This window comes from Anopheles moucheti, chromosome 3 (assembly GCF_943734755.1).
Source record: "Anopheles moucheti chromosome 3, idAnoMoucSN_F20_07, whole genome shotgun sequence".
Classification (NCBI taxonomy): Eukaryota; Metazoa; Arthropoda; class Insecta; order Diptera; family Culicidae; genus Anopheles; species Anopheles moucheti.
Genome location: NC_069141.1, coordinates 3,036,528 through 3,056,642, shown reverse-complemented (window position 1 = coordinate 3,056,642; position 20,115 = coordinate 3,036,528). Strand labels below are relative to the sequence as shown.

The window sequence follows — 20,115 nt, the reverse complement described above, 5'->3', positions numbered from 1 at the left end:
CGGTCGCGTCGTGTGGACGTAACCGACTCGGAACCGTGCGTCTGTGCTCCAGTTCCGGTTCTAGTGCGAGCGTACGCAAGAGATACGCACCGTTCTAAGCAAGATGAACGCAAGACATCAACGATGGCTGAGGCAACGAACGCTGCCACTATTCATGGTCACAGGTAGGCGCCAACACACCCGGGTTATGCGTTCGGGGTTTTGCGGTTTTGCTTTGGCGGACAAATTGCAAGCGACCGGCAGACCATGTGTGTGTGTGTGTGTGTGTGTGTGTGTGTGTGTGTGTATGTGTGCCCTGGCGAGTGTCATGTTGCCAGAGCCAGTGTCGTAATAAAATGCATTGGAGTTCCTGCTTTGCAGTGAGCTGCATTTAAATTTTTCGAAGGGAAACTGCTACCACAGGCTGCCTCCGTCGTACAGTGAATGGGCATTGGCATGGGGTTGGAGTTTGCTTCTTGCTTCTATTTCTTTTTTTGTTGTTACAAGTGATCGTTCATGCTTGGTGGTGGCCGTACTGAATTGAAAATAGTTTGTCATTACCATTAGGTCTAGCAAACGTGGGGAGGGTCTTTCTCGCTTCCCTTTGCGAGGTCTTTAAACACACTTCCTCCCATTATATTCGCAGCGTGCTGAGAGTTTTACTAAAGGAAGGGCTCGTTTAGCACTATAACTACATCCTTATTTGTTGTTAATTTTTGCATCTGTGCTGTAATAATAGTGCGTGGAGGAAAGAACCTTCAGGGAAGAAAATTATTCAACGAAAGTACATAATTACCGATTTTTCCTATTACGCTCAACACTTCGACTACGACATTCATCTAGTTTATATTTGTAACTGGGCATTGATGGGTACTTTTGGCACTCGTGTTCTTAAACGCCGCACCCAGATGTCGGATATTAAGACCTTAGGTTGAGATAGATATGGGAACTAGGTTTTAGATCCAGAGCAGCATATTAAAAAGTAGCGAATCAAAAACCACATTACGAATCAGAATCAATTATTGGTAATTGAAGCCCTGGATATAGCAAAAGGGCGAATGCCAGCGATCGAAAATTCAAGATACTAAACAAGAACTCGTATACAATGGGTTAATGTGGTACTCAGGATGTTAGAATTGTTCATTTCTGTCGAAATCATCGGGTTTTTTTTTATAAATTAACGTAAATATTCCTTAAAGATTACTTCCTAAAAATACCTCTATGAGAATTCCGTTTTCCTCAAACAGACCCGTACCAGGTGAGATTTAACATGATCTACTGTGGATGCTGCGTAATTCAAATCTTGCGCTCTGGAAGATGTATTCAAGCGCTTCCCAAATTGATATTGGAGTACGATATATTGTTTAGGTCTTGAAGGTGTATTCACTTATTCCATAACCTCAAATACCTCGAAGATCATTCCGTTCTTATCAAACTGATTTTGACGTACGAAGTGAAATTTAACATAGCCTACTATCGCATACACTTTAATTCAACTCTAGAAGACGTATTGACGCACTTATTCCACAACCTCAAATATCTTAAGGAGAATTCCGTTCTTGACTTGCGAAGTGAGACTTATGATGAGACTACTACTACGGACGATCGGTGTAACTCAACTCGTGAGGTCTTGCAGGTGTTTTAACCCAATTATTCCACAACAACACACATTCTGATGAACACATCGGTATCTTATGTATCCGTAAAGAAAAACATAGCTTTAGACGCTCTGATTAACGTCCCAGCACAGGAACTAGAACAAAGTAATCATGCACACTGACCCATTGCTTCGAAACATAATGCAACAGCACACATTCATCACGAAGTGCCAGTGAAAAGAAAGCCATAAATCAAGAGAATGTGCAGCGGCGTGAGCACCTTCGGATCGTTCACGATCGACTCGAAATTCCTCTAAATGTCAGCCATCAGGTGATTTCGGTGCGGGTGCTTATGCTTCTGTTGCTGGTGAATGTAACGCAACGTGTAATGCTAACGCAAACACCATTCTCGCTCGCTCTCACTCTCTCTCTCTCTCCCGCCTCCGTTCGCTTGCGAGCCTCTGCCTCCTACTGAACACCCCGATCACACAGATCGGAAAACCCGGACGCGCGCGCGTCACGGAACACAACCGAGCATCATAGCACCTAGATGCACAACGGCAGCATGTAGCTTTAGTACCGCGGGCATAACGGGCTGAAGAAATAACAAACAGTGAAACAAACACAGCACACATAAAAGCCGATGAAGAAAAAACAAAACTATCTCATACACTCTGTTTTGCATCGTGCCCGGTCTCTCCGGCTCCACCACCAATCGGTCCGCCCGTCTGCCACGGTTAGGTTACCTGCGCGAAACATAAGCCTGCGGCTCCGTATGGTACGCTGAATTCGAAACGAAACCGAAAAAAAAATTGGAGTGTGAAATAACGAGCCTTGCAATATTGGTCTCTGGCGAGGGTTCCCTCCAGGCACCATGCTACCGCGGACAAGTCGGGGGTGCTACAATGAGGAAAAAGACAAACATCTCACGTCTCTCTTGCCGCCCCTATTGCTTCTACCGCCGTGCGATTAGGGGTAGCAGAGTGAAGCAGTATGCGACATGCACCACCAACGGTCTTGGAATCGCGGAAAAGTTCGAAGTGCGTGCCATGGAACGGGAGAGTGGAGGGCACCTACGACTCTTCAACATCAACCGATCTACACACAACCAGCATGTGTGTATGCCGGGTACGGGTGAGATTGTTGCATGTGAATGCAAACACACGGTTCGAAGAAAATGGCCGATGGAGATGGTAGCCTCGGTAAACTGTACGAAAACATCCCATCTGGGCATCCCCCATCTCGTGCCGTTCGTCGTGTGTCACGTAAGAGAGTGTGTGCTGGGGAAGCACAAAACGCAAACCGCATATTTTTGGATGTGAGATAATGAGGAAATGCCGGGATAACCTGCCGGGCGTCTGCATTGCATTGAGATAATGGGCGCTGATAGTGTGGATAGGTTCGAACATTCAACAACGCGAGGCACAATGCAATTGCGTTGGCGAGCAGGCATTTTTTGGACTATTTCCGTTAGTGGGGCGTGATCTGCCGTTTTTGCGTCGAAGGCCACTGTTTGGGGTGAAAATGACAATTAAATTGGTGCATCTCACTCGACTGAGCCGTTTGCTTTCATTGGGATGTGTGTGTGTGTGTGTGATAACAGCAACAGCAGGGCGCTGTTAATAGACGGTTGTGAAAGTGAGCATTTTTTGAGTGAATTTAAATGCATTGCACTATTATTTACTTACTTCCTTAATTGGTTTAAAGCGTATGGCTAGTGATTGCGCAATTTTGGAAGATTACAAGTAGATCACTATTGGGAGTTCAGTTGAGGAAACAGCACTTTAGAATATTTCAATATAAACCTCAGCTTGTTTTTCGCTCATCTATCATAGAGCGGATAAAAAACCATAATAACAATGTATTTTGTGGACACCGTAGCACAAGTCAGGCATACGTCCCCTAAATCAATCTGTACTGCATAAATGAAACAATATATCCGAGCATCCGTTGAAAATTAGGAAAAAAAGAAAATGCAAAACTATATACCAACAAAAAAGCATCGATTTCATACACATTTTCCATTTAGGCCCTTGTTTCTTTGTGTTGGATGTCTGTCATAGTGCAATCTTAGATGAACGTTGATTATTTTAATTATTCATGAGATGTTTATGGTCAGAGCTAACGGTCTGAGGTCCAACGGCCCCCCTTGTACATCTTGCCAAAGTTGTGGAAATTGTTTTAGCAAATCAGATGAAATTTCCACAGTGGCTTGGTAGTTCGCCATCGAACCGTTTTAATAGTGAAATTTTAGATCGTGTAAATAATATAATGGAGTTTTTCATAACATATTGTTCTCCAAACTGACTTTGAAGAATTTTAACTACGCATATTCAAGAGTTCTAAAAGTATAGTTATAAAATTTCAGTTGTGTCTGTTTCCATCAACTCAGGCGGTGTTCTAATTTTAACACCGAATTTGATATTCTATTTGGCATTTTGGGACAAAATTTCATCAATAGGGCTTGAAGCTTTCAATACAATTGAAAAGAAACAACGTCCGATAACTGTTAGGTTCGCAAAAGACGACAAGATTACTTCGATTATGTTGAATTAGAGTTTCGTCGCTTATAAGCATTTAAGTCTTTTGTATGCCATACATATTGGAGCCACGAAGTCGAAGCTTCGATGAACACATTCAGTTGCTACGGGATTGAAAATTAGTCTAAAAAATAATTGCGTCGTTATATGACAGATATGATCTAGTACAAGGTTCTCCAAACTTTTGAGCTTGCGGGTCGCTTTGGTTGATGCTACCATAGCTGGAGACCAATTACTCAGAAACTTGAGGGCCATTTATCACATATTCACATATATCATATATATTAATACCTTTTCGTTTGATTAACTAAAACAATAATTATTAGATAAACGTTTAGATAATAGTACAATTTTGATTAAATAGGTAAGGGTCATACGTTCTAGGAGGTTCGCTAAGTCTGGAGGCTCCAGAGGATCGCGTGTCACTCATGGGCCGTAGTTTGGAAAACTCTGACGTATTAAATCGTTAATATACGTCTCTAGAATTAAACTCAAGAAAAAGAACCTTTATAATAAGGAATTACACTTTTTTGACTTTGATAAACTCTCCAATCCACCAATGATCTTACCTTTTTACAAGCAATACGATACACCGATAATCAAGATCAGTAACCACACGGCTAGTTTGCATACCAAAGCATTAAAAATCGCAAAAATATAAAACAAACAGAAGACAATCCTACAACGAAGACCAAAAAAATGCAAAAGGAAATGAAGAAAGGTCCGGATCTGGTACACGAAGCACGGGAAAGGCTTAACGAAACAAGCAGAAAACGAGAAGAACCGGGAAAATAAACCACCCAAAACCAGAAAATCGCTAATAAAGATAAGATCGCAAAAAATAAACCGACACACATAGAGAGAAAAATTTAAGAAAAAAAACAGGCAGCAAAACAATATTTTGCTTCCCTACTGGCTACCCTTAAATGATCGACAGAGGTGTTAACGCCAACAGGAAGGATCATCCCCCGTGGGGTTTTATGTCGGATTTCCTCGGACATAAATATGGTACCCCACGCCGCGGTTCGATATTATTTATGCGGAAATAAGATATTCCCCGTTCTCGGCCCGTTAAATTTGGCTGTTTTTTTTGGTGCGTTGGAGATTTGTAAAGCGGTAATTACTCTTCCCTCCTACCACATAGACTCTTCTACTGTGGTCGTTTTCTAATCGCTCAATCGGGGAATTTTTGCATACGGGATGACTGTTTTCGTCCTCTTATTCGACCAAGCAGCGCGCGTGCCGTGGCATTCATTCTTTAGGTCAATATAAATTGTGTCTTAGTAATTATAAGAGTTTTACCGGCCACAATAGTGTTGACTTTCTCCGGAAAGCCATTCTCCCTCCGGGTGCAAACTGCGAAAAAGGCCTTCGCCCGATAAAGTCCGACACATTAAAGAAATGGGGAGGTTGGAGAGAAAAAATGGTTAGTTCCGCATTCGACGAAAAACTGGTTTGATCGTTTTTTTGTTTTCTGTCGTCGATCCCCCCCCCCCCCCCCTCCCTTGCCCCCTGAAGGTTTTCTTCCCTCTTCGCCCTTTTCAGGGTGGAGAGCAAGAAAGAAATGATCCACGGGACTGTGATCACAAAATGTGTGGCCACTACGGGGCACACAAAACGGTCGTGTGTGCAAGACCGGAGGGAAAGTAGAGCGACAATGTGTCTCACACAATGCTGATGACGTTCGCATGAAACGTCGCTTGCTGTATTGGCGCTGTTTTCCCTCTTCTTCGCGTCTCTCGGTTGCAAACCGTTTTGGGCGTAACTTCGCTGCAAGCCAATTTGTATTCTTGACGCTTTTGTTTGCCCATACGTTTCTCTAAGTCAATCATCCGATCAGGTTTGAGTGTCAAATGTAAATGTCCATCAACAACAAAAAAGGGAAAGTTTGATTTTCTTAATCTTTCTTTTCACCAACGCGGCTCACAGTACACAGCAGCCGGTTTAATCCCGGTTTTTTCCAATACCTTCCATCGCGCTACAAATTATTCCGAGCTATTGACATTGGGACATTGGATTGACAATGATGTGCCGCCAGGAAGCTGGGAGTAGAACCGCCAAAAACTCCCGTTTTTCCACCTGCCCGTTTCGATCGGGGTTGCGTTTTTCTCGTTAAATTGTTTGTGTTTTGTCCGCCGAGTTGATTGCTGTGAACCGGGAGCGACGTGTACTGCTTGTGACCCAGTTTTTCCTCGTCCCCACCAACCGTCAGTGCCATAGCCACGGCGTGTGATTGCACCAAGTGCCCTTGTCTGTTGATAGTGCCGTTTATTTTTCCACCAGCACACCGCACTGACCGATCGCAAGGTCAGTCGCGAGCGGTTCAAGAGAGATGCGAAGAAGCGAAACAGCGTACGAGTGTGGCGTGGGCCCGGTTTGAAGCTTTCCGATCAGCTGTGCGTGAGATGCGTGTGAGAAAGAAGCGAGTGAGAAGGGTTTTAATAGTGAGCAGGATCGAATTGCTCATTTGCAGATACATCCAAATTGAATCATACGGTGACGAAGGGTTCAATTATCGATGTGTAATTGGGTGTTATAATAGGGCGCTAATGCTAAGCCATATTGGTGTGCTTGTGAAGCGGCAAAAAAAATATTAATGCTTCATTTCGTCATAACTCGTTGACACCCATTGTTGCTATTACACTGCGCGGCTCGAGTAGTTTACCAAGACGATAAACTTTTGTCTTATTTTAAACTACTTGCTGATGGAATAACTTCAATATAAAATAAAACTAAATATTCGAAAATACGAAGGAAAATGAGAACATTACTTTGACGTAAAATAAGATGCTGTTGCGTGGTTAGTATTAGGAGAATAGGTTTTGAATGGTTTTTTTTTTTTTCAAAGATATCGATGTGTATATCGAGAAGTATTCAAGTACAAAATCTTAAAGGAGGACTAAATTAAGATGTTTTCATCAATTCGACATTCTACTAACCCATTATATCCCAGCGTATGAAAATTCATGCGGAAAACGTTTTCATGGAAAATGTCAACAATGTCTAGAATTCAAGTGAGGACACCTGTGTTTTTCATGGAGCAAATTTAAAACTGAAAAAAGCCAACTCAATTATGTGAAACTCTAATCTGCATAACCTTTCCATTTTGCTTCACGCTCCGCTCCGCTGCCCTGCGTCATCGGAAGAAAAGCGTATCCGGCTTTTCTCAATTGAATATGCATTCAAACAAGTTAATTGGTTGATCGATTAAAGGTGCACCGCCAGGCGCACTTCAAATAATGATTTTATTATGTGGTGCCGGTCGTGATCTTGAAGATCTACGATCATGGATCTCCGGCGCGTTCCACAAGCGAATAGAAAAGCGTGCCGTCGTGGGAATGCCGTAACAAAACTGGCAAAACGGGATCAAAAATCAAACAGAATCCGCCACGGTGGTAAACGCTCCAGAACGCAAGGTCACCGGAGGCACGAAGTTTCCCTTTGTTTGTGACTAGCACACGAGAGCGGAGATTAGTAAGGGACTAGCGAGATCGTACCAAGCAAAGAACTCGGAACAAAACAACAACGGGTGAGAAAATCCTTCACCATCACCCCGAGTGCTGAGCTACCATTGTTGGGTGGGGTTGTTTGGCACCCACGCCAACTACCCCACCCGGAGTACAATTTCAACCCCCGGAAGGGAGTGCTCAACTGGTTGCATTCTATTTTTTTACTACTCCTTTGGCCCTGCACCGTGTACCGGAGTAGCTGATTGACCCGTCACCGATGGGGCTGACGACGTCGCACACAATGTACACCGTGAACGGGTCAGCGCTAATAATCCGTTCAGAGCGAACAGATTTAATTTTCTAGAGCACTAAACCACTTAAATTGCAATTGCTAGCTGACCATTTATGGGTTCGCCATACGGCGGCGGGTTGTGTTGGTGAACCGCCACGAAACCACCCTTCTATCCCACCATCACCAAAAAACAAATGGTCGCCAGAAATGGCAGAAACGCGAAGAATTTGCAGATGAAGCAGCAACAACGACCTACGCGTTATAAATTCCTTACCTCCACCAAAAAAAAAATTACACCTAACGCGAACGACTTTGATGCATTCTGCCAAACCGAAAATTGCCTACCAATTTTCGGTCGTTTCTCCTTCGCACTTTTACACCTTTGCACCTGGTTGTGGCGAATTGTCCGCTTAAACGTTTGCCAATTGGCAGAACTGAGGAGATGGTAGTTTTTTTTTTGATTGCAAATGGGGGCACCACTTTCCGGCAGATTAGCTGGCGGGGCAGCCAAACCTCTTCGGCCCCATCGGGTATAAAAGGAAATCGATGATCTTCAATCGATCCTCGAACCGCCGAATGAATGACACAAATTTTCGATTTCATAATTAGAAACATCCACACAAACCCAACCCCGCGTTGCTTGCCATGCACCACTTCCAACGCTTGTAATTGATTTAGTTTGCCTCAAACACCTCACGGAATTAATAATTTACAGCCTAAATAAAACCAAAGGTCACAAGAAAATTTTCTAAAAAAAACATCAACACACGCCGCATAGAGTGTATGAGTGTGGGGAAAACACGAAGGCACCTCCGTAATCCATTATCCAAGAAGTCGCGCAAACAGCGACACCAAACACACGCCTTACGTACGCGGCGGGAACGCGAGAATGCGTGCGAGATTGTTGATTGAGTAACGGTGTCACCGTTTTTCATCGACGCCATTGGCCGAAAAGCCTTGGTGCGGCATCTCACGGCCGTCGGCCAAATATCGGTCTACCAATCGATGAGATGGCGATGCGGGTGATGATCTTACCATCTTTCCCATTTCCCCCATTCTCCCCTTTGTATATGAGTGTGCCGGTGCGCAAAAATTAATGTGTTGAAAACGAGCGTGACCAAATCGGCCGGTCATGGTTGGCCAGATGGAACTTACCGTGAAGTCCGTTGTGGGGACACACAAACACACAACGCACACGCTGTACCGAAACGGAACCACACAACATAATTTCAAACTTTTCCACATGTTTTCCACATTAGCGAGCTCGATACGGCATCTCCAACCGATCACACACGGTTTGGTTTGTGTTTGGTTGGTGACCCGCACGAAGGCGATTTCTATTTGTCTTTTTAATTTATGTGCAGCTTTGTGACCTGGAATTAAAAAAATCAACACCAATCATAATGATCTCTTTCCCTTTCGGTTTCTTATTTTTACCCCCAATTGCTTACCGTAGCGATGTGCATCATCGGATTAGAAGGAACGATGATAAGACACGGGCCGGGTCCAACTCACCACACAAAGGATGCCGCGACCCAGCGGGACACTCATCTGGCCGGCGGAGTTGATCCTTTGTTAGCGGTGGGCTCCACACCACACAACAGCTCATCCGGCGTGTCTGCCATCGAACGCCACCGGAGACTGATTCCTTACATGCAGTACTACGTAACGTCGACGGCTGCGCCATCACCAACCGGGGAAACCGATAATGCGGACTATCAGCCGTCGTTCAACCAGGTCTATAATTATAGGCCGATCGTGAGTATTGCCTTATGTATGCAGATTGCTAGGATTAAGGTACACAGCTGCGCCTGCGCCTCCAAAACGTCGTTCTGTCGGCCACCGATCTGGTCAATCCCTTCACCAATTCGCTGCCTAGGTACCGACGCGACGCTATTAGGAAAGGGAAACGGCGCGAACGTACATTATTTTGATAGAATAAATGTAGCAAAGGCTTTTTTTCTGTTGCCGTTTATGTAACGAGTTTTGCCGGACAATGACATGCCCGGTCACTGTATCGATTCACGCGATCGGCACAAGAATCTAGTTCAGATCATGGCTTCACGCTTTCGATATTGTGCTGGATGCTGTTTTGTGTTACCTTTCCTCCTACGCTGTTAACTAGAGATGAGAATAATCACTCTACGACCACATTCGACCATGGGGATTAATTTTATTCGGTCATGAGTTTGATCGTTTGCGCATAGTGATGGCCCATGATAATATGCACGCATGTTAATATGCGCTCCTGCTGATGCTGAAAACATACTCTCTTGATGTCAGAGATCGGGAAACGGCTGGTTTGTATGGGATTTCGTATCAGCAGACGGGGAGTTCATGAGAGATGAAGCATACTATCTATCACACTTACGCAAGCGATCGTGCTCATGAGTTTTTGTGTTCTTGTTTTGGCTGGCACAGTAGTTTTTGTGTTAAGTTTGTGCGTACTATATTTCTTTTTATTTGCACACTTACTTTTTGTTTAGAATGTTCCTGTCAGACAAGAGCCCGCGGCAGACATTCGGCAAAATTATTACGCTCCGAAGCACGCGAAACAGCAGCAACAGCAATCGTACCGACAGCAAGAAGAAACGTTTACGTACGATCTGCAGCGACCGCTAGTGCAGCACCGCAAGCCGTACTACAATACAAAGTTGATTTCATCCACCGGCCTTAAGTCGCTACCATCGGTCAATATTAATCCGTTCACCTACGAGTACAATCACAGACACCAGCAGCAACAACAGCAAACCCCCGTGAAAGTGGTGTCCGTTGGAGGAACGTCCCTTGGGTCACCGACTTCCTATTCGGTGCTTAATACAGCCTCATCAGACGATCACAGTGACAACCACAACGGCCCCAGCGGTAGTGACATTTACGAACGGCCAAAGTACGCCGTCATACCCCGGGAACGGGATCCGTACGAACAGGTTCCGCAGCGGTTTGCTGCCGTTTTACCACAAAAGCTGTACGGCATTGAGGTGCACACGAAGCATGTGATTGAGGACGAAGGTGGAAGTGATTTACCGTCCGGTGGTGGTAAATACTTTCTTCCAACGGTGGCCAGTGAGCTACCACCATCGCGTAAACCAGCACTGGTGAGTGAGGGGGAACAGGAATTATGGTCGGTGAGCACCGAGACTAACACCAGATTTCTATTCCAGTACCAAGCAGTTCCGGTCACGTACAAGAAGAAGATCATTAATCCGTTTCTGCCATCGAACACCATACCGGGACCTTTCACACCCATGACCAGTGGAAGTAGTAGCAGTAGTAATAGCGGAAGCAGTAGTAGTAACAATGGATCTAACTCACACACAGTGAATGCTCAGTATCAACAGGAAGGAGGACGTGCTACAGCTGGAGTTTCCCCTACATCATACCTTAAGAACACAGTTACCGAACAACCGGCAGTAGCCATTTATTCTTCGTACGATCATGGTGCTCCAGTTCAGGATAATCGTGCCCACGGTGAAGCTGTGTCTTCGCCATACCTAGTAGTGAAAACTGTTCCTAAATATTACTACGAAAAACCAAGGATTTCAGTGTCTACACCTACCCCGGTACCGTACCAGGTGTATTATAAAGAAAAGCCCAGTGAAGGCCGCAAGCAGCACTCCAATCACAGTGGTAAGTTGGGTTAAACTCTTGATATATTACTTTGAAGATGATATACTATTATTGGTTCCGGTTATAGGTTACTCAAGGCCACGGATACCAGCAGTGGTACCGGTACGAATTTCTGTCGAACCACACAATCACGCCAGCGAAACACAGCCAGAACATCCGTCTGGTGCCTATTACACAATCGGCCAGCAGTTGTACAAGGTTCAAGATCATGTGCCGGCACCCATCAAGCATCCATCGTTGCCACCTCCACGACAGCATTTGACGGAAACGATTTTACCACAGCACACGCCGCAGAAGGTAGTAGTGCCGGATGCGGGTGGAAAGAGTCCCGTCCTCACCGGACAGTACTTTATCGGGCCAAACTATAAGGTGTACAAAGTGCCGATCAAACTTCACAACGTAATGCCAGAGCCATCATACCCATATGCGCATGCTCCACAGTCAGTGGCAACGTATTCCACCACTACTTCAAGACCTGTAACGTATTCTACTGGGTCTCCTATCACTACGGTATCACCTCCGATACATGAAACACCTTTGTACCCTGTTTATCACCATCAAGCGGCGAAGGCTCCTCGAAACAATCGCACAGAGTACGCCAACCGACAACGATTCTATCCACAGTCGATGCGTCACCCAAGTCAACACAAGCCGAGACCCATTCCGCTAGCTCCAGTTACGGAACAAGCATTAGGCTTACCACACGGCGCATCAACCGGGTCGTTGTCTGATTTGCTGAAGAATCTGCAAGATAGTAACCTTCTCCCGAAAACACTCACACCGGATAACATTGATAACTCCATCCGGACGTTGGTGAAGATTCTGAACAATCTGAAAGCGAACGGTCACCACCGTCCGGCGGAAGAACGACCGGAGTTAGTGGAGCCGGTTTACGAGCACACGAACTACACGACCGTTGAGCCGGAAACGTACGTCGATACGGACAAGTACCGTGCGGGGCCACCGATGTTGATCAACAAGATTGTATCACCAGGGCCAAACACTGGCAAACCCGGCATTGACTATCCGGCCCTTGCAGAGATACCTGAAACAAGCTTCAAGTGCAAGGATCAACGGTACAAGGGATTCTTCGGTGATCCGGAAACAAACTGTCAGGTGTGGCACTATTGCGATCTTAACGGTGGCAAAGCATCCTTCCTGTGTCCGAATGGGACCATCTTCAGTCAGGTTTGTGATACCGATAGATTTTGATTTGCTGGTCTCTACATCTTGACCTAATGCTGTTTCCGTTTGTATGTTTTAGGTTGCTCTGACGTGTGATTGGTGGTTCAATGTGAAATGCTCCACTACTGCGCAACTGTACGTTCTGAATGAACGGCTGTACAAGTACATTCTACCCTTCACACCCAAGTTCCCCGAAGATTACAGTGGGCCACTGGTTGATAAGTACGCTTAAAACATTACCTCACTTTGTTAGCAACCTCCTATAAAAATACGATTCAATATTCCAGATATCTTGCCCTCAAATTCCAAGAGATGGAGGAGAAGATGAAACAGCAACGTGCCAAGGGTGCCAAACAGGGTTCGATCGAGATACCGAATGCCGTACCGGAGAACGATGAAGTCAACGGCAACACGCTAGAAGACAACGATGAACGGTACAATCAAAATCAACCGTATCCGATCAAGTACACTACTACGGAAGCGGTACCCGAGCGAGCCTCGGTGACACTAGCCCATCCAAAGCCAGTCGAATCGATGCCATCCGTTCCATCCTCATCAGTTCCAATTACGCTCGAAGACATCGATGCGGAACTGCAGCGAGGCAGTAATAAGGCCGGTGGAATGATTGAGCCTTCTGGTGCAAGCAGCAGCAGTACCGTGGATTCACCTCCAATGGCAGGCATGTCCCGTGAAGACGAGGACGATGGACGGCCACCCGCATCTTCTATGTACCGTACCTCTTCCGTTCCAACTACCACCACCCTTATCATTGCCACCGAGGAACCTCAGATCGATCCGTTTCGTGCCGGAGAGATGATGATCGAGCCGGAAGGACGGGAAGAGGACGACGAGTACGCGAATGTGTTGAACACGGAGCATCCGGCAAGTGTTTCACCGCTGCCACACAATATACTTCCAACGGCGGCACCGATATTGAGCAAGATTCGCCGAATTGAGGTTAAAAACGATGGCACCAGTGGGCATCTCATAAGGAACCTAAATTACGATCGAAGAAGAAAAAGGTGAATGGTGTAAGGGAGGGAACGATCGATGTTGATTTATGATCAATACTCACACGAAACTAAATAAACATTTGTACAATATGTAGTTAATATAAATTAAACTACACTGTGTATGCTTTTACTCTTTCATAAAGCCTGCTTCTCGTCGCGTCCTTATGGCTGATTGGACATTTCTGCAGCATTGTGTGTGTGTTTTTTTAAGGCTCCTTCGCCAATCCCCCGTGTTTGTCACGTCAATAATAGGAAGATTAATGGGTACCAGAACTATAATCGGATCGATTAATCCGATTATTCTTGTTCACAGAAAGTTTAATCAAAGATTAATTGTGGGAATAATATTAATCGAGGCTAAACGTTCGTTCAAACTAAACAAACTTAACTACACTCAAAACGAGCACGATCGCTTGCGTAAGTGAGATAGATACTATCTTCATCCTGCTTCATCTCTCTTGAACTCCCCGTCTGCTGATACGAAATCACATCCCGGATCACCGAAGAATCCCTTGTACCGTTGATCCTTGCACTTCACGCTCGTTACAAGGATCTATGCAAAGGCCGGATAGTCAATGCCGGGTTTGCCAGTGTTTGGCTCTGGTGATACAATCTTGTTGATCAACATCGGTGGCCCCGCACGGTACTTGTCCATATCGTGGTACGTTTCCGGCTCAACGGTCGTGTAGTTCGTGTGCTCGTAAACCGGCTCCACTAACTCCGGTCGTTCTTCCTCCGGACGGTGGTGACCGTTCGCTGTCAGATTGTTCAGAATCTTCACCAACGTCCGGATGGAGTTATCAATGTTATTCGGAGTGAGTGTTTTCGGGAGAAGGTCTGTGGAACCTGTTCGTACGGATCCCGTTCCCGGGGTATGACGGCGTACTTTGGCCGTTCGTAAATGTCGAATATTGTTGCTTAATAAAAAGATGCCAAGTTTCAACGCAAAAGTGTTCTCAGTGTTAAAAAATCTGTTTTCTCAGAAAGAAGCTTTGTGGTAAGCATATGAAAGTATTTAAACGGTAGAAGTCAATTATGCATGATGAAACATGCTCATTTTGAGTTTTCGTTTTGCGCAATGAATATCACAATATTATTTAGGTGGATATAGTTATCGAAAACTCGCATATTAATCTTTTGTATCCGGGACACCGCAGGTGTACTTCAGGCCATCAGGATAGGCGTGTGTTTCACCATCATACAGCGTATATATTGTCGATCTTGTAGATCAACTTTTAATACCATGCTTTAGGAAAACTTCTTAAAGCTTATTAGTAGGAAAATCATATCAATCATATCATAGTTTATAATACAAATCGTTTCTTATTGAAAATGCAAAACCACTGCCGTGAACAAAACTCGTACTTGCTTTATGTGTTGTTTGTTTTGATTCGAGCGTGTGTATGTATGAGTACAAAAACGAGCGACGAAACCACGGACTCTGCGAATTCAGCTTGCGAAATCCCATACAAAGCAGCCGTTTTCCGATCTCTGACACCAAGAGAGCATGTATTAGCTGGAGGTAACATGTATGTCTCACCAGCGTGCATTTTTTGGTACATGAGTCATCACTATGGGCAATGTCAAACTCATGACCGAACGTCTATCACTATGGGCAAACTATCAAACTAGTGACCGAAGGTCTAGCCACAATTAATATTATTCTTAAAACTATCGTTCTGTCAAAAAGATCAATCGGATTAACCTTTGATTAACCCTTCTGTAAAAAGATTAATCGGTTTAAACTCTCTGATAGCACGATTGCGCTCTACGCACGATCCTAAAGCGAGTTTATAAACGCAATTTGTGTCAATATTGTTTAATTTTCCGAAAAATCGTGTGCATTCAAAATAAAGCTATGGTGATTAATCCGTACTCTCCCGTGAAACGGAGTGCTGTGAAAAACCAAGTGAAACAAAATTCTGAACATCTTGTATCCCTTGTTGGTCCTAAAATCCTATCGTTTATAGCACGCACATACTTATCAACTTGGAGTAATTTCGTGCGGTGTTGTTGTTTTCTATTGCTAAAAATTGAATGAACACATTCTTCTTCATAAATTTCGGATTATCACAGTATTTTGTCCGAAATTTACACACCGCTAATAAAATTTATCCCTATGGTCGAATGTAAACAAAAGATTAATAAGTACCACGGTCCTAATCGATCTGTGAGAAAGATTAATCCGTTATCTATCTGTGAGAAAGATTAATCCGATTAATCGTTTTGACAGAAAGTTTAATCAAAGACCAATTTTGAGAATAATATTAATCGTGTCTAAATGTTCGGTAAAGAGTTCGGTGAGCCCATAGTGATGGCCCATGATAATATGCACGCATGTTATCTACATGTTACCTCGTGCTAATACATGCTCTCTTGGTGTCAGAGATGGGGAAACGTCTGCTTTGTATGGGATTTCGTATCAGCAGACGGGGAGTTCAAGAGAGATGAAGCAGGATGAAGATAGTATCTATCTCACTTACGCAAGCGATCGTGCTCGTTTTGAGTGTAGTTAAGTTTGTTTAGTTTGAACGAACGTTTAGCCTCGATTAATATTATTCCCACAATTAATCTTTGATTAAACTTTCTGTGAACAAGAATAATCGGATTAATCGATCCGATTATAGTTCTGGTACCCATTAATCTTCCTATTATTGAAGTGACAAACACGGGGGATTGGCGAAGGAGCCTTAAAAAAACACACACAATGCTGCAGAAATGTCCAATCAGCCGTAATGACGCGACGAGAAGCAGGCTTTATGAAAGAGTAAAAGCATACACAGTGTAGTTTAATTTATATTAACTACATATTGTACAAATGTTTATTTAGTTTCGTGTGAGTATTGATCATAAATCAACATCGATCGTTCCCTCCCTTACACCATTCACCTTTTTCTTCGATCGTAATTTAGGTTCCTTATGAGATGCCCACTGGTGCCATCGTTTTTAACCTCAATTCGCCGAATCTTGCTCAATATCGGTGCCGCCGTTGGAAGTATATTGTGTGGCAGCGGTGAAACACTTGCCGGATGCTCCGTGTTCAACACATTCGCGTACTCGTCGTCCTCTTCCCGTTCTTCCGGCTCGATCATCATCTCTCCGGCACGAAACGGATCGATCTGAGGTTCCTCGGTGGCAATGATAAGGGTGGTGGTAGTTAGAACGGAAGAGGTACGGTACATAGAGGATGCGGGTGGCCGTCCATCGTCCTCGTCTTTACCGGACATGCTTGCCATTGGAGGTGAACCAACAGTACTGTTGCTGCTTGTACCAGAAGGCTCAATCATTCCACCGGCCTTATTACTGCCTCGCTGCAGTTCCGCATCGATGTCGTCGAGCGTAATTGGAACTGATGAGGATGGAACGGATGGCATCGATTCGACTGGCTTTGGATGGGCTAGTGTCACCGAGGCTCGCTCTGGTACCGCTTCCGTAGTAGTGTACTTGATCGGATACGGTTGATTTTGATTGTACCGTTCATCGTTGTCTTCTAGCGTGATGCCGTTGACTTCATCGTTCTCCGGTACGGCATTCGGTATCTCGATCGAACCCTGTTTGGCACCCTTGGCACGTTGCTGTTTCATCTTCTCCTCCATCTCTTGGAATTTGAGGGCAAGATATCTGGAATATTGAATTGTATTTTTATAGGAGGTTGCTAACAAAGTGAGGTAATGTTTTAAGCGTACTTATCAACCAGTGGCCCACTGTAATCTTCGGGGAACTTGGGTGTGAAAGGTAGAATGTACTTGTATAGCCGTTCATTCAGAACGTACAGTTGCGCAGTAGTGGAGCATTTCACATTGAACCACCAATCACACGTCAGAGCAACCTAAACCATACAAACGGAAACAGCATTAGGTCAAGATGTAGAGACCAGCAAATCAAAATCTATCAGTATCACAAACCTGACTGAAGATGGTCCCATTCGGACACAGGAAGGATGCTTTGCCATCGTTAAGATCGCAATAGTGCCACACCTGACAGTTTGTTTCCGGATCACCGAAGAATCCCTTGTACCGTTGATCCTTGCACTTGAAGCTTGTTTCAGGTATCTCTGCAAGGGCCGGATAGTCAATGCCGGGTTTGCCAGTGTTTGGCCCTGGTGATACAATCTTGTTGATCAACATCGGTGGCCCCGCACGGTACTTGTCCGTATCGACGTACGTTTCCGGCTCAACGGTCGTGTAGTTCGTGTGCTCGTAAACCGGCTCCACTAACTCCGGTCGTTCTTCCGCCGGACGGTGGTGACCGTTCGCTGTCAGATTGTTCAGAATCTTCACCAACGTCCGGATGGAGTTATCAATGTTATTCGGAGTGAGTGTTTTCGGGAGAAGGTCTGTGGAACCTGTTCGTACTGATCCCGTTCCCGGGGTATGACGGCGTACTTTGGCCCTTCGTAAATGTCGAATATTGTTGCTTAATAAAAAGATGCCAAGTTTCAACGCAAAAGTGTTCTCAGTGTTAAAAAATCTGTTTTCTCAGAAAGAAGCTTTGTGGTAAGCATATGAAAGTATTTAAACGGTAGAAGTCAATTATGCATGATGAAACATGCTCAATTTGAGTTTTCGTTTTGCGCAATGAATATCACAATATTATTTAGGTGGATATAGTTATCAAAAACTCGCGTATTAATCTTTTGTATCCGGGACACCGCAGGTGTACTTCAAGCCATCAGGTTAGGCGTGTGTTTCACCATCATACAGCGTGTATATTGTCGATCTTGTAGATCAACTTTTAATACCATGCTTTAGGAAAACTTCTTAAAGCTTACTAGTAGGAAAATCATATCATAGTTTATAATACAAATCGTTTCTTATTGAAAAAGCAGAACCACTGCCGTGAACAAAACTCGTACTTGCTTTATGTGTTGTTTGTTTTGATTCGAGCGTGTGTATGTATGAGTACAAAAACGAGCGACGAAACCACGGACTCTGCGAATTCAGCTTGCGAAATCCCATACAAAGCAGCCGTTTTCCGATCTCTGACACCAAGAGAGCATGTATTAGCTGGAGGTAACATGTATGTCTCACCAGCGTGCATTTTTTGGTACATGGGTCTTCACTATGGGCAATATCAAACTAATGACCGAACGTCTATCACTATGGGCAAACTATTAAACTAGGGACCGAACGTCTAGCCACAATTAATATTATTCTTAAAACTATCGTTCTGTCAAAAAGATCAATCGGATTAACCTTTGATTAATCGTTCTGTAAAAAGATTAATCGGTTTAAACTCTCTGATAGCACGATTGCGCTCTACGCACGATCCTAAAGCGAGTTTATAAACGCAATTTGTGTCAATATTGTTTAATTTTCCGAAAAATCGTGTGCATTCAAAATAAAGCTATGGTGATTAATCCGTACTCTCCCGTGAAACGGAGTGCTGTGAAAAACCAAGTGAAACAAAATTCTGAACATCTTGTATCCCTTGTTGGTCCTAAAATCCTATCGTTTATAGCACGCACATACTTATCAACTTGGAGTAATTTCGTGCGGTGTTGTTGTTTTCTATTGCTAAAAATTGAATGAACACATTCTTCTTCATAAATTTCGGATTATCACAGTATTTTGTCCGAAATTTACACACCGCTAATAAAATTTATCCCTATGGTCGAATGTAAACAAAAGATTAATAAGTACCACGGTCCTAATCGATCTGTGAGAAAGATTAATCCGTTATCTATCTGTGAGAAAGATTAATCCGATTAATCGTTTTGACAGAAAGTTTAATCAAAGACCAATTTTGAGAATAATATTAATCGTGTCTAAATGTTCGGTAAAGAGTTCGGTGAGCCCATAGTGATGGCCCATGATAATATGCACGCATGTTATCTACATGTTACCTCGTGCTAATACATGCTCTCTTGGTGTCAGAGATGGGGAAACGTCTGCTTTGTATGGGATTTCGTATCAGCAGACGGGGAGTTCAAGAGAGATGAAGCAGGATGAAGATAGTATCTATCTCACTTACGCAAGCGATCGTGCTCGTTTTGAGTGTAGTTAAGTTTGTTTAGTTTGAACGAACGTTTAGCCTCGATTAATATTATTCCCACAATTAATCTTTGATTAAACTTTCTGTGAACAAGAATAATCGGATTAATCGATCCGATTATAGTTCTGGTACCCATTAATCTTCCTATTATTGAAGTGACAAACACGGGGGATTGGCGAAGGAGCCTTAAAAAAACACACACAATGCTGCAGAAATGTCCTATCAGCCGTAATGACGCGACGAGAAGCAGGCTTTATGAAAGAGTAAAAGCATACACAGTGTAGTTTAATTTATATTAACTACATATTGTACAAATGTTTATTTAGTTTCGTGTGAGTATTGATCATAAATCAACATCGATCGTTCCCTCCCTTACACCATTCACCTTTTTCTTCGATCGTAATTTAGGTTCCTTATGAGATGCCCACTGGTGCC

At 44.0% G+C, this 20,115-nt stretch overlaps 1 protein-coding gene across 1 annotated transcript; it reads left to right on the top strand.

The window, feature by feature from the left end:
* The first annotated feature begins 103 nt into the window (after positions 1–103).
* LOC128303544 (uncharacterized) lies at positions 104–13,699 on the top strand. Its single transcript, XM_053040527.1, has 7 exons — positions 104–164; positions 9,315–9,616; positions 10,345–10,956; positions 11,023–11,488; positions 11,556–12,676; positions 12,753–12,895; positions 12,961–13,699. The coding sequence occupies exons 1-7, from the start codon at positions 104–106 to the stop codon at positions 13,697–13,699; spliced, it is 3,444 nt and encodes a 1,147-aa protein (XP_052896487.1).
* Positions 13,700–20,115: the final 6,416 nt, after the last annotated feature.